General features: G+C 34.0%; 1 protein-coding gene across 1 annotated transcript; it reads left to right on the top strand.

Annotated features, from left to right (window-relative positions):
- The first annotated feature begins 6881 nt into the window (after nt 1–6881).
- On the top strand, nt 6882–11774 carry diablob (diablo, IAP-binding mitochondrial protein b). The gene is made up of 6 exons (XM_027139859.2): nt 6882–6996; nt 8665–8794; nt 9163–9282; nt 9367–9477; nt 9863–9959; nt 10995–11774. The coding sequence occupies exons 1-6, from the start codon at nt 6959–6961 to the stop codon at nt 11195–11197; spliced, it is 699 nt and encodes a 232-aa protein (XP_026995660.1). The 5' UTR covers nt 6882–6958; the 3' UTR covers nt 11198–11774.
- The last annotated feature ends 4183 nt before the right edge of the window (nt 11775–15957 follow it).

Raw genomic sequence — 15957 nt, 5'->3', positions numbered from 1 at the left:
CTGTAAATCCCCCATTTCCAAAAAAAAAAAAAAAGCATAGATGTACATGACTAAAAATGAGCGTATACTGTGCTTGTTTACCTGAACTAACGATCTGACACTAACAACTACAGTAATACCACTGATATGTGGCATAAGCCTGTATGTTATTACACTAATAAGCAGGTGACATAAAATGACACTATCCACAATCTGGATGTATTTCTCAATCAATGATGGAAATCAAAGCAAAGCATGTAATAAATAAAATATGCACCCATCTAGGTCAGTTCAGTCATTTACTTTAATAGGAATCTGTGCACAAACATTTAAGCCTTCATCAGTGTGTTGTGCAGGAGCATTTCTTTTTCACCCTACATTGGCCCAGGCTAGCTCACACAGTCTGACTACAAATTTAGCAATAAATTGTCAGTAATAAAAAGAATAAACAACCAAACACATGACTGGATTCAGACGAGCATTCGTTTATTGGCAGTCAAACAAGGCAGCAGACAAACCAGCTGGTACCAGGGCTAGAAGTGTTGTAATCACCCAACTTGCACCAAATTTCTATTGGAATTCAAGTGTAATTATGTACATTTTATCCATGTTCCTTTGTCAGATCATTTTCTTCAGCATGTCCACTCATCTAGTCTTTGCCCCCGTAACCTTACTTGTTTAAAATGTATTTTCTGGTTCTCTGATTTAATATTATTCTCTAGTAATAATGGTGTTTATGAGTTTACTCTATATCGTGTGCTTATAACACTATATCACACTGTGAGGCTTTACTTGTAAAGATGCTTTGATGGTTTCCTACATGCATCTGACCATGATAAATGTTCATTTAGATTACAATTACTTTGTCCTCTACTTTGCCAAAAAAAATTTTTTGCCTCTTACTTTGACAAAAAAATTACCCAATTAGTGGTTTTGGGCACTTTTCACTGTACATTGACTTAATTTAACTTAACAAATCCATCTGTGGTAGATGCCTGTATTTCCTCAAAATCACTCGTTTTTTTCTGTGAGTCTGAGAGGCTCATAGCTTTTGTTGTTCAATGATTTTTCTACTTCTTTTTTGTTATTAAATTTCCTACAGTAGCCATGTCAGATCACAATCTCCTTTTAAATGAGGCAAGACACGACAACATGACCCAAATCAGAAATCATGTCTTTTTACTTACCAGAGCCTCATCATTGTTTCTTCACTCTTCTACGTCCATGCTAGGCCATTGAAACATTTTAAAACTTCAATATAATACTGTATCATACTTCAAAATATTATCTATACAGAATGTGTAAGTGCAATGGTGCAGGTGCATCTTGCACATTTTGACACCTGGAACCAATTTGATAATGAACTGAATTAATTATTTTTTGCTATTGCGTGTAACTGTACAAAACCTGATCAAATAGTGAGAAAAGCACACTCAGCTAGAAAGGGTTTTCTTCTTTATTTTAGTCTTGGCCACTATCCACTCACCAGCCAATTCTCCCCTGTAATATTATAGCTGCCAGTAGAGAGGGTGAAAGCCAGCCAACTACATATTTCAAACTGAGAAGAAGAATTATCTGTCCTCTTCTGTGAACATGAGCTCTAGGACATGCTATGACTCTGAGATAACATTGGCACTCAACATTCATAAGAAGAATGGCAGCTTTCATACAAGTCTATATTTAAGAGGACTGAACTGGTTCCCAAATACCCTACTGTTTTCCATTTTCAGACTAATGGTTAGACTCAGATGTTGTTAATGCCATTACTCCACATGATTGCTTCATGTCCACGAATCTGTATGATTAATGTTTCTGTAACCCAGTCATCGGATTAATCATTGGAAAGGATTGAAAAAGGAGGAAGAATATATACTTGGGTCTGAGCTCAACAAATACATATAAAATCTATTCATAAGAGTATGTGTTATCTTGGGTATGGGGTCTCACCTCATGTATATATATTTGTACGTGTCCGCACTTGTCTGCAATTTAGTTGATTGCATTACTGAACGGATATCTGGAACATACTCATTAATCCATTTAAAAGAACAGTGACTGTATTACTTCTCTTTCTATTTCATTTCAATCAACAGTGCAATAAACACTTGTACATACTGTAGCAGATAAAAGTATTTTTTCCCTTTACCATTCACCAATTGAACTCAAAGTATATCAGTCAACAAAAAACCTAGAAAAAACATCAAACAAAGCATCAATATCAATATACAGTATGTAATGTACTAAAGTACTGAACATGGTTTGTCTCAGTTCAATCTGTTTGTATGTGTGGTTTCCTACAAGATTTTGCAGAAATGGACAATGAAAAAGTGTTTCCTCGTATGAGTCCTTTGATAATGAAATTAAGCCATAGTAATTAGTACATAGTGCGTTACGACTAGGTTAGACACTTGACCAGGTTTGACATTTGTATGGGAGTTAACAGATAATGCTTCAGACAAAGACAACCACTGAAGCTATCGACTAGGCTGTGAGCTTAATGTGACATAAATAATGCCAGTGAATGGCTAGGAAATGAGCTGCAATCTCAGTGCTCTGGAGACAGTAGTGTTCTGGTGTGTTCCAGGACAATGATTGTCTTGTTGTGAGATGACACAATATGGAGTCGATGGTGGAGTGATGGCCCTCTGTGATGCTGGCTGATCTAGGAGGGGGTCAGCATCAAGTATGTAAAGGGAGGAGTCTATGTTATCCCAACAGTGATTTCTTTAAACTGGCATAGGTTTGATGAGCTTAGAAATGAGTAGAGGATTTATGACATGTCAAATTTCAACAGGCTGTTTAGTGTAATTCTATTGACATGTCTGCAACTCACAATCCACAATGTCTGTTTTCAGACTTGAATGTAACATGCTATTCACCAAACAAAGGTGTGTTTTCAAATACCCCAGAATACAGTGTTATGTGATTTGAATAAGAGAAATTGTGGTGCAGTGAGCCTCTCAGGAGAAGAAACACTGACATCTTGTGGGAAGAGCTCCATGGAAAACGAGCTGCTGAACAGGGAGGATGACACTGGCAGTAAGAAAAAGTCAACGGTTGTAGCACAAATTATATATAAATGCAAATAATATATTAAGCCTAGCACTAAGAAATTTCTAAAACTTTATAAATTATTTGAGTCATTTACCTTATATACAATTAATAAAGTTTAAATTTCAGATGAAAAAGGTTCCAGTTTTGTTAAAGTTTTCAAAAATTCAGATTTGTCTAAAAAGTACATTATCTTATTATTTTTTCATTGATCTTAAAGGATAATCCCAACATTCCTAAAAGAGCAGCCTCTAATCTACCCCTACTGTAGCTCACACCTACACGTGAAATACTTCCTAAAGTTGATGTAAAAATGCACTACAGCAGTATACACAAATCTACTGACTATTACACCTATTTTATTGTTATCTGATAGAATCTAAAGTTTGAAAGCTATGGTCAGGTTTCTTTACTACTAACCAACATTCCATGCAAAAAATCATTACAAATGACAAAACTACAATACACCAAACAATTGGATTCTAATACTACATTGTTAGCTTTTAAATCATAAACCCATGTAGCTCAGACTGAGATCTTAATAATTATAATAATACAACCTAAATTATTTGGCTGGGTTACATTTTCATTTTCATGTGCATCTTCCATATCTCCAGAACACTAATGGGGTTTCTAGAACTAGACTTTCTAGTTCAAAGTTCTACCTTTCGGTTGCTCTAGTCAAGTACAACTCGAGTACTATTTGGATATAGGCACATGCCTCTGCAGTCTCAGAAGCACCTGGTTTCTGTTGCATTTGCACAACCAGCTCCTACATACCTCTAACAGTGAGCTCTCCTTGCACAAATTACATCACTTATTTTCTCTGAATACTCTGACTTTTTTGATGCCTTTCAAGATGGATTCATTGCTACCTATTGTGGCATACAATATGCAAGTGATTCTTACCACCTATGGTGGTTAAAAGGTGTTAAAAAAAAACAGTGAACATTACCTGTATAATTGCATACACCAGGGGACATTATTTACTTATTTCCACACAACACTAGGCTTTCCTGTCATTCACAATCTGGTCAAAGATCATTTTGTGCTTTTCTTTGAATGTCTCTGGTCCTGATATTCACTGGTTCTGGTGATTATCTGGTTTTACATGTGTTATACAGTATATGGAAATAATGTTAGCCACAATAATGTTAATTTTCTGATTCAAAGAAGCTTTATAGCATGGCTGTTGGAAAGACTTGTGAGATATTATATTACAACCATATAATATTAAAAAATTGTATAGTTATAATAACTATATGTTATTATTTACTAATGAATTGCCTGTTTTGCTTTTCAAGTTTATAGATCCCATATAAAGTCTGTAGTTCTACAACCAGGTTAGACATCTGACCACATGGTTACACACATGAACAGGTAATACATTTGTATGGATGTTAACAGAGAATACATCAAACAAACACTAGAAACAACCACTGAAGCCAACACAGCCATCAACTAGGCTGAGATTTTCTCAGCGATTATTAAATTATTATTAAGAAATGTTAACGTGTCAATTTCTGATCTTGTTTTAATTTTTGTACATGTGGATGAAAGTGATGTAATTGCATGTAAACAACAACAACAACAAAAAAAACAACACTTTATTTTCACTTATTAAACAAAAATGAGTATTTGATCTAAGGAAAACATTAGGACACACTATGCCCTAAAGTCTAGTATTTTCCCCTTTGGCTGAAATAACCTCTATGAGACGTTTCTTATAGCCATCTACCAGTTTCTGACATCAACTGGAAGGAAGTTTCCCCCACTCTTCAATTTAGAATTCTTTCAGCTGTGTGATGTTTGAGGGGTTTCTTACATGCACAGTCCATTTTAAATCCCCCGCAGGATCTCAATATTATTTAGATCTGGATTATTATAATAGATCTTTGACTTGGTCATTCCAGAATTCTCAGATTTTTTTTTACTTTTCATCAAGTCCTTGGTGGATTTGGTATGTTTTTTGTCATGTTGCAAGGTCCAGTTCCTCTTCAGACAGATAGTCTCACATGTTCCTCAAGCACCTTCTGATACAATGTAGAATTCATAGTGGATTCTATAATGAATTGCTGGCCAGGTCCTGCTGAAGCAAAGCATCCAAACCATAACACTTCCACCTCCATGTTTCATAGTTGGTATGAGGTTCTTTTGCTGAAATACTGTATTTGGTTTATGTTAAACATGCCCTCTGATACGGTGTCCAAATAAGTGAATTTTATACTCATTTGTCCAAAGCACATAATTCCAGAGGTCCTGGCCTTTGTCACTGTGGTCTTTGGCAAACTTCATTCTTGCTATCCCATGATAATTAAAGTTTTGCAGTCCCTTTCTGATTGTAGATTCATATGACTTAGACTTAATGAATGTATCATACTAGTCACCGTACATAGGTGTGTTTTCAAATACCCCAGAATACAGTGTTATGTGATTTGAATAAGAGAAATTGTGGTGCAGTGATCCTTGTCAGGAGAAGAAACACTGACATCTTGTGGGGAAGAGCTCCATGGAGAACGAGCTGCTGAACAGGGAGGATGACACTGGCAGTAAGAAAAAGTTAAAGGTTGTATCAAAAAAGTAATAGTATATTAAGCCTAGCACTGAGAAATAAAAAAGAAAATAGCATAATGTACATTATAGAGAATAATTATAAAGTCATGTACATTATAGAGAATAAAGAAAGTTTATACTTTAGATGAAAAAAGTAATCAATAAAGTTTTCACAAATTTAGATTTGTCAAAAAATCAACTTTACTTCCTAAAGTTGATTTAAAAATTCACAACAGTATACACAACACTACTGACTATTACACCTATTTTATTGTTATCTGCAAACTGTGCTCCAGTGACATGTGCTCCAAACATTTATTACAAATGACAAAACTACAATACAACATACAATTGGCTTCTACTCCTACATTGTTGGCTATTAAATCATAAACCCAAGTAGGTAAGACCAAAATCTTACTATTATTTTGTATATCATGCTTAGTCTGGCCTTTTATTAAACATCCCTGTACCTGCAGGAACATGTCCCCTTGAGACATGACTGACAACGAACGTCTCGTGGGTATAACAAAAATACAGTCAAAACAAATTAATATTCAATTTAATGATTGCTGGATTGTTAATGTAGGGTGAAGAGTGATTGAAAGTACTCATTCTGCGAGGGATATAGCTAACTAGTGTCCTGTGTTTGAGTCAATGGTGAAAAAGACAAAAGCCTTCAGAAAGTGTTTTTAACATTTTGTAAATTATGTTGTCTCCACCTAAAACACAGTGACTGGTCCTGAACATTAGTTCACTAACATAGCAGACTTATACAGTTCTTCATCAGACGCTGCTGGACACAAGAACAATTAGACCTCAATTAGACCTGTTATAAGTAATATGTTTGTTAATAAGAGTTGTTTTGTGTGTGTGTGTGTGTGTGTGTGTGTGTGTGTGTGTGTGTGTGTGTGTGTGTGTGTGTGTGTGTGTGTGTGTGTGTGTGTATACCTGTATATATAAAATAGTGTGTTTGTGTGTGTATACTCAATATATATATATATATATATATATATATATATATATATATATATATATATATATATATATATATATATATATATATATGACACACACACATATATATATGAATCTACATATATATATGTATATACATATATATATATATGTATATACATATATATATATATATATATATATATATATATATATATATATATATATATATATATATAAATATAATACAGATAATGAAATTCCACAAGATTGAAGCAGAATTAGTCATTTATTGTTTGAGTCAATATTACTGAGTGTTCTGTGTTTTATTTCACAATTAGAAAGAGGAATAGGAAACAGTTTAGGTCCTGTCCTGTAGGGGCGCTCTTTCTACCAGCTGGAGCTTTAATTTCAGTTCAATATGGCGCTGTTCGGGAGGAGGGCAATTTTTGTTGGACGGTATGTATTTGTCATTTATTTACAGTTTATGTTCTATTATTTTTATTTATTTATTTATTTAACTTTTTAGACACCCTGCAGTAAATGTACTGATATTAAAGCGATGAAAGCGCGTTTTTATGCAGCACTATTAAAGCCCTGTTTAGAGCATTTACACTGCTTAAACTTCCTATTTATTCTTTATTCTTCCTTAAAAATGTTCTTTAACTTACACAGACAAGTGAACATTATTTTCATTATGGCAAACTGAACATGATTTTTATTGAAGAAACACAAAGACCTTAAAGTAATGTAAAGTAATGTAAAGTAAAGTAAAGTAAATGATTCATCACTTTCTGTAATTTCCGATTGAGGGGGAGGGAGAGACTGTGTGTGTGTGTGTGTGTGTGTGTGTGTGTGTGTGTGTGTGTGTGTGTGTGTGTGTGTGTGTGTGTGTGTGTGTGTGTGAGAGTGAGAGAGAAAGAGAGAGAGAAAGAGAGAGAGAAAGAGAGAGAGAAAGAGAGAGAGAAAGAGAGAGAGAAAGAGAGAGAGAGAAGGTTGACAACAGCTTCATTACGTCATCTCAGAGTTTGTTTTTATGCAGATTTCTAAGGGTGTAGTCATGTCTGTGAAAAACAAAATCTTATTTTGAATTGAGAAAAAAAGACAACACAACCCAGTTTCCATATTGTTTTGTCAGTGGTCATTAGCAGAGGCGTAATGCCCATTAAAAACAGGGGCCACTTGCCCCCTCAGATTGAGTCTAGTTCTGTTCTACTTCTGTCTAACAGTTCTGTTCTGCATCTTTGTCACTTTCTGGAAATTTTTGCAGAGATAATGTGTTTGCTCTCGCTGTTCAAAATCCATTTCTCTCAAACTCACATTTCTTTTTTTGTGCACCCTGTGCCACTGGTTTTAATTCTTTCTATCAGAATGGCCAAGTGTCTATCAGAATTGGCCAAGTGTGTTGACACACACAAGGAATTCCAGCTGTTTGTGACTCTCAAAAGTACAGACGTAAATAACACTATACATTTAGCTTGGTCTATATAAGACAAGACAAAAAACTATACAAGACAATTCTATCTATCTATCTATCTATCTATCTATCTATCTATCTATCTATCTATCTATCTATCTATCTATCTATCTATCTATCTATCTATCTATCTATCTATCTATCTATCTATCTATCTATCTATCTATCTATCTATCTATCTATCTATCTATCTATCTATCTATCTATCTATCTATCTATCTATCTATCTATCTATCTATCTATCTATCTATCTATCTATCTATCTATCTATCTATCTATCTATCTATCTATCTATCTATCTATCTATCTATCTATCTATCTATCTATCTATCTATCTATCTATCAACGAACGAAAGAGGGCCGAATTCAAATGTGTGTGGATAATTAAGTGCAGTAGTCCATTTTCCAAATTATGCTGAACACAACATTAGTAAGTCATTATAAATAATCTAAATTAAAATGTATTTTGGCTGCAAGATTTTTGTATATGATACAAAAGGGGCTGCATGAAAAATCCAAAACAAAGGCTGGGTGCCTTGTTTAATGAAGTATAAACCCCTTGCTTGAGTAGAAAACCACAATATTTCAATACTGATTTTTGTTAAACTAGAACTTACATCATCTTTTTTTGTCATGATTTTTGTTCGTAGCTGTGCAGTTAGCTTGTTGTGCACTGCCATCAGAACACAACAGGTACACATCAGGCTTCCTTCGCACATCCGGAGGAACTGGATTTCTGTTGGCATCTCAGGCGGCTTGTGTGCTGTTCCCTTTGTACAGGTTGAATGCTTTCTCATGAATTCATTTTATTGATATATATCTCTAGGGATGTGCACAATGACAGTGCTGAATAGAAGTGCTAATAGGTATCGGTATATATCATGGTATAATAGAATTGTCTATTAGAGTTGATAGAATTTATAGTAGAGTTAAAATATTTAGGTAAATAATAGTGATGAATAATGGTTTATCAGGAAATCATGATATGTGTGTTTAGTATATAAGGAGTTAATTATACTAATTCATTATAGTAATTGCTAAGCATTAATATCTTCTATAGCCCAATGCTAGTCTTAGTTCTTCTGCTTTCATGCATTAAATATAGATAGCAGTTTCTTTAAATTAAAGTTTGCCATGTATATGAACAGGACAGCGTATCCCATGAAGCCTTAATCCGTAGAGCCTCATCTCTGCTGACCGACAGTGCCACTACCTTTCTGTCTCAAACTACACTGGCACTAGTGGACTCTCTCACTCAGTATACTAAGGTATTCAAATGCACATTTTCAGATCAAACTTTCTGTGACTTAAATAAAAGTATAACTATGTCTTTGTGTACTTTCTCTCTCCAGACAGTGCATACCCTCATAACACTGCACAAGCGCTATGTGGCCAATATCAACAGACTAAGTCCTGAAGATGAGAACGCAGTATGGCAGGTGATAGTTAAACAGCGTGAGCAGGTAAAAAATTCCAAAATATTCACATGTTAAGTGTTGATGAAAAGTGCAACTGGATACTGTCATTCACCCTATTCACTGATATTATTAAGAGAGATGCATTTTTGTGACTGAAAACCATGACTTTATATGACAGTAAAATGGCACAGTACCCTGTCATATTAAATGCATTAAGTGTGTGTGAAACAATGAAAAAGAAAAACATGTTTTGTTCTCTACTTCATTGATCTCTTGAGCCCACAGTCCCACATGCAAAATAAATTTGTTGTTCTTGAGAACTTTGTATACAACGCACATTTGTGATGAATTTTTTAAGCATATATTCAATAATTTATTCGGACATATACTATTTTAAAGAACTGAAGTACAATTTCTGATTTCTGACTAGCTCATCAAATACAAAGAAGACTGCAAGCAATTTGAAAACAACTGGATGAGTGCAATTAAATTGTCACAGCTGGCAGCTGAAGCAGCTTTTAATGCAGGTAAGAAATTTATTTTATCCTTAAACAAATTAGGTTTTAGCACAGGATTTGTTTTGATATCAAAGTATTTTATTGAGATCATTGGTATCATTTCAGTAGTTCTTCAAATTGGTCTTAATCCATGATCCTGATATTTGGCCACCTCAATTAAGAAATAAAACACTGGAAGGCATGTTCTTGTAGGAAAATAATCAACAACAAGAGTGATATGGCCTGATGCTAAGCTGAGTTAGTATGTAGAATTCTGCATGAAGAAGAGCAGAAGAGGTGTTTTTATAGAATTTTAAGCAACACCTACCACCCAATCAGGATCTAGAACTCAACATTGCTGTAGTGAAAAACTACAGTCGTTTCTATACTGTAAGTACTGAAACAGCAAAGCCAATTCTGATGTTTTTGCTATACACTAAGACAATCGGGTCATCGGGAAATGAACATTTCTGAAATTCAGAATTTCTGCATTTATTTCCTGTTAATTACATATAGACGTGTTAAACAACTTGGAATATCATTTGGCATATTTTGTTTAAGCCCTCACAGTTTTTGAGTGCTCATAAATATTGGAACATGTGACTGGCTAGTGTTTCTTGTTGCCCACTTGTGTCCTGTTAGTTTAACTGATTGTTTAAAAAAAATGAAACACTCTCTGAAGGCCTACTATTGGTTTGAGGCCTAGCTTTTGCTTGTGAAGTCTGTATTCTGTTGTTAAAAAAGAAAAACCTATATGAAGGCCTGTCTGTTTGAATCAATTAAGCCATTTTAAAGCTGAGAAAAGAAGCAAAATCAATCCAAAATTTTAATATAATTTTGTAATCATGTTCTGTCATCTATTGTTTCATATTTATCTTTCCAGATGTCTAGTGTATAAGCAATTTAGAAAAAAGCTAATTAATTGGCCTTGCTGTACTTTAGATTGTGTTAATATAACACACCTGGCTACAGATGCTACATCAGTCCTGGTTAGGAAACCTGGACAAATTTTCTTCAGATGAAGATTTTTTCAATTCAATTTAATTGTTTTATTTTCTTTTTTAGGAGCTGACCAGGCTTCAGCCTCAGCACAGACTAACTTGCAGATAGCACAGTCTCATGTAGAACAGGCTCGACAGCACTATCTTGAGGCAGAACAGAAACTGAAAGACAGCAATGCGGAGTTCAGCGAGAGACCCAAGATCACTTCACATGCAGTGGCAGGAAACGAAGAAGAAATTCCAGAGGCTTATCTGAGAGAGGACTAGAGGACGAGCAGCAACATAGACATGCAGTTCTTCATCTTCACCAATCCAGATATTTGCTTTTGTGTCTGCAGTTTCGATGTTTTTGCACAACGTTTTTTAATAATAATTTTCTAATAAAAAAATTTAATTACACAAGAGATCATAAAAACAATGGGAAAAACAAACAAAAAAATCACAGTGGGGAATCCATTTTTTATTGTTATTACTTTATTACTATTTTTGAATGGTATTTATTTGTAATAATTTGGTTTAGAGATTCAATCAAATTCTTGTATCATTTAAGATAAATTCAGTAAATGTTAAAATTGTCCTCATCTGTTAAATTATTATTTTTTTTTGTTTGTTTGTTTCATTTGAAGAATCCCTTATGTTGTTTGGCTTCCTCTATTAAAGGCAAATTTACAATAGAAATAGAGTGGGTGTTGTTTCAGTTGGAGGAAGACACCTGACCTTATATACTGTGAAGCCTTTATTCTGATATTTCTTGTGTGTGTGTGTGTAAGAAAAATCTTGGAATCTTGGCTTTTGTGAAACACTGCTGTATATATGCTAATCAAATAAACTGTTTTGACGTGAAGTAATACATTTTAATCATTTAAATTTAACAAATGAATACTTTTTTTTTAATAAATTGATTTTTGAGAAAAATGGAAATAGTTTTGCTGATCTGTCAAATGGTATTGTCACATGGTGCAGTTTACCCAATGAGTGAATGTATGCTTTTTGTTTGTTTGTTTGTTTTTAAATTTTGTGAATTATAAATTAATTTGTCTTACCTTTATTTTGATTAATGCGTAATGTTGGTTGAATGTTTGTAGGATTTCTACTGAATTTTCATGGAATTCTCAACTGTGAATGAAGTGGTTTGATCTTGAAGTTGATCCAAACAGGGTCAAGTTTACAGCAAGGGCAAATTTCTGAAATGCTTTTTCTTTGATACTACACTTCCTGTTTGAAGTCTTCTTTAGGGCTATTTTAGGCATAACTATTTATAACAAGATGGACTGGACTGGCAGGGTAGGCATCACCATCAACACTGTTGGTGTCGAGTTCTGCTTGTATTTTGTAGGCAGTATTGATTGCGATTGCTGACTGATTTACAGCAGCCCACAAAACATCACAGCTGATCTGTAAAGAAGCTGACCTGACCCACTGTCGCTTAAGTGTAAATTACCATGTGGTGTGCCCATATAGGAATATCCCAGTACAGATAGTGTTTTATTGCATTGTGTATTGGTGTTGTCTCATATATATATTTAAAAAAGAAGTGTTCAATCTTTATAGCTCAAATGTCATGGTTTATCAGTGGTGTTACAAGTAAGGCCTGTAAGTGCCTTTTCTTATTCCTTATTAGTCCCTTAAGTTGGAAAGTGGAAAAGTACAAATATTTTTATCATAGTAACTGAATTTGCTCAATTGGAATATTGGTCACCTTTCACCAAGGAACTGAAAACAGGAAAGTGGGAAGAGCATATGTCAAATGTGACATTTTTGTGGTTGTGGCGGTTTTAATCCTTTCTTTGGTGTAAACTACTTGAAGCTGTCTGATGTACATTGCCCAGTGTCAGAAAGCTTGGTCTCAGTCACAGGTCATGGGGAAACTCACAGTGCATTTGAGTTACATACATTTTATCAGTATCTCTGTTCCCTGGGAATCAAACCCACAACCTTTGTGATGCTAACGTAATGCTCTACCATAATGCACTCATACACAAAAACTATTTTGTCATTCAATTATACATTGTTTGTTCAGTTACAACATTTTTTCTACTTATTGTAACATGGACTGTGGAAAAGTGGCATAAGGTTGACTTTTTGATGAATCATCTATTGAATTGCATCCCAATCATTGCGAATACTGCAGAAGACCTATTGGAACCCGCATGGACCCAAGATTCACACAGAAAACAGCCAAGTTCGGTGGAGGAAAAATCATGGTTTGGGGTTACATTCAGTATGGGGTCATGTGAGAGATCTGCAGAGTTTATGGCAACATCAACAGCCTGAGGTATCAAGACATTCTTGCTGCTCATTACATACCACAGGAGAGGGTGAATTCTTCAGCAGGATGGTGCACCTTCTCATACTTCAGCCTCCACCTTTCTGTCTTAATTAAATAATTAAAAATCAAGGCATGATAAGATTTAATTTTGGTTAAATAAGCTTAATCTAGAGGCCTTTGCCTTTCATATAACCCAGTTCTGATTTCAAATGATCAAATGAACTACTGTAGAAGTCAAGTTATTATTTGTTGTTCCCTACAACTTGGATAGGCAACAAGACTTTTGTCAGGGAGTGTATGGATAGATTTAAAGTAATTAAATATTTCAATATGTTTATGCCTTACAGGAGTCCTAAAGCAAATATTTTATTTACATATTTCCCCCTTTATAGATTCAGTGTGGAACCTGCACAAAATGGTTCCACATAAAATGCCTTGGGATGACAGAAGCACAAATACCGTGCGGATATATCCCTTGGTATTGTGCATTGTGCATTGAGCTAAAGCAAGTACAGAGACCATAGATTTTAACAATATCTCTAATAGCTCTTATATAAGCAGCAGGTTTACATATGTTTGACAAAAACATATTGATTTTCAAATTGAAGTTTACATCACAGTGAAATGAATATTGTTGTATATTGTTTATAATGCAAACAATAAAAATAATCAAAAAGCAAGATTTCTCAAATTAACTATCAGGACATCAGTGATGTGTAAGCTGAATTTGGTGACAGTACAGTGTATTCCTCAGAGGAGTGTCCAAAAATCCAGCTCCACTGAAAGCGATACAGAGCACATTCAAAATAAAAAAAAATAAAAAAAAATTCATTCTGACAATTTCTATTCTGACTTTTTATATTCCCGTAAAGCTGCTTTGTTACAATGTCCATTTTTAAAAGTACTATACAAATAAAATGAATTGAAAAGGAGCAGAAATAAATGCCATCCTGACGTGCTTATATTTGACATCGCAACACAGTAAAAAGTGAATAAGCACAATGAATGTCATAAGTTACAATGCTTAATCAAATCATTCCATATCTTTAGTGTAAGATCACTGTCTTTATATTAAAATAACGAGTTGTTAAAAGTTTGTAAAAGTTAAACATACTGTAGTTGTCTGAGTGCAATGTCTCAAAACCAGCCACTTGGAGGCATCAGAGACAAAGAAAAAAGCTGAAGAGGCGAGTGGAATTTCTCCAGAAGCTCCTAATGGCCTGGCAGTGACTCACATACTCACATATACTGTAAGAAAAACTCAAACAATGTAATGATATGTAAATATGTACGTCATTTCTTCCAACTTCTTACATTTAATATAAGTTTATTATTGTCAACTGAATAAATAAACTGCAAATGAAACAAGAGTATGGCATGTCAGAACTAAACTGGGGAGTGCAATAACCCATTTGAAACCATGTTAAGTTCTGGTGAAGAGAATAACTAATGTAAGGAACATTTGCTAGATTTGGAGTGTTATATAGAGAACACAGACACGTGGGATGACAAAGAGTGACATGTTCTGGTGCTGGTATAATAAATATTAAGCTATGTGTAAATGTCTGAATGTCATTTATTTTATATTATTCTATTGTTTATACAATTGTTTACATAAAAAAATACATATGACTGAATCACATATTCAGTACTCTTAAGCATGATGATATATTACTTACACCTATTTCCGTTACTGGTTTTTTAAATTTAATGTCCAGTCCAGAGAACCTGTTTATGATATTTGGAGAGAATATCTTTACATCAATGTTATTATATTATTGTATGTCTGTATTATAAGGTAGTCTGTATGATATGAATATCTGATTATGTTATGTTTAATATTTTATTTATATGCCTCCATTGGTGTTTCTTTTGATTTCATCCATGTTTTTTTTACTGTTAATTTTCTTACACTCTTCATTTATTCTAATTTTCTATTTAATACTTTACATTTTTATGCATTTTGAAATGAAAATAAATTCATTTAGTATAATTTTTTCAGTATAAGGTGCAGAAAACTTTATACTGAAAAATATACTTGGGTTTGTTGCCTTTATGAATGTTCACATCTAAGTTGGTATTTACATGAACTTTATTCCCATACATACATACATGCATACATGCATACATACATACATACATACATACATACATACATACATACATACATACATACATACATACATACATACATACATACATCATAATTTGATCATAATTTCCAAACACTTATTTACTTCTAGCTGTTTAAACTCAGATGTTTGTTCAACAATTCAGAGATTATTTTCAGTCCTGCACACTCACTACATGTTTTGGCCACACTCATCTCTCCACACATCATTCCTCTTCTTTTATTTTCCTGTCAGCTTTTCAGGGATCTGGACATCACATTGTCAGTCCATTTATCATGTCAGGAGAGCTGTCTGTGTGCCTGTGTGTGTTTGTGTGGTCTTTGTTTATCACATTCCCAACAGTGTAACACCTCCAGTTAATGACACACACACCTTCATCTTGATCAAGGTTCAGAATGTGCGATACTGCTGGTATTTGAAAGGTTTTTAGGAAATGAAAGCCACATGAAAAACAGAAATTCCAGAAATTCTGTAACTAAGCTTTAATTTAACTATATTATATTAGAAATGTTATTGAGTTATTTATCTTCATTGACTGTGGTAATTCTGCTTTAAAAACTATTACAAAATGTTAGTCAACATTCCTTCTGGCACACATGAAAATGCAATGTCTTATTCTGCTAATA

The sequence above is a fragment of the Tachysurus fulvidraco genome, chromosome 21 (assembly GCF_022655615.1).
Source record: "Tachysurus fulvidraco isolate hzauxx_2018 chromosome 21, HZAU_PFXX_2.0, whole genome shotgun sequence".
Classification (NCBI taxonomy): domain Eukaryota; kingdom Metazoa; phylum Chordata; class Actinopteri; order Siluriformes; family Bagridae; genus Tachysurus; species Tachysurus fulvidraco.
The sequence above is the reverse complement of the archived record's forward strand: the minus strand, read 5'-3'. Positions and strand labels throughout refer to the sequence as shown.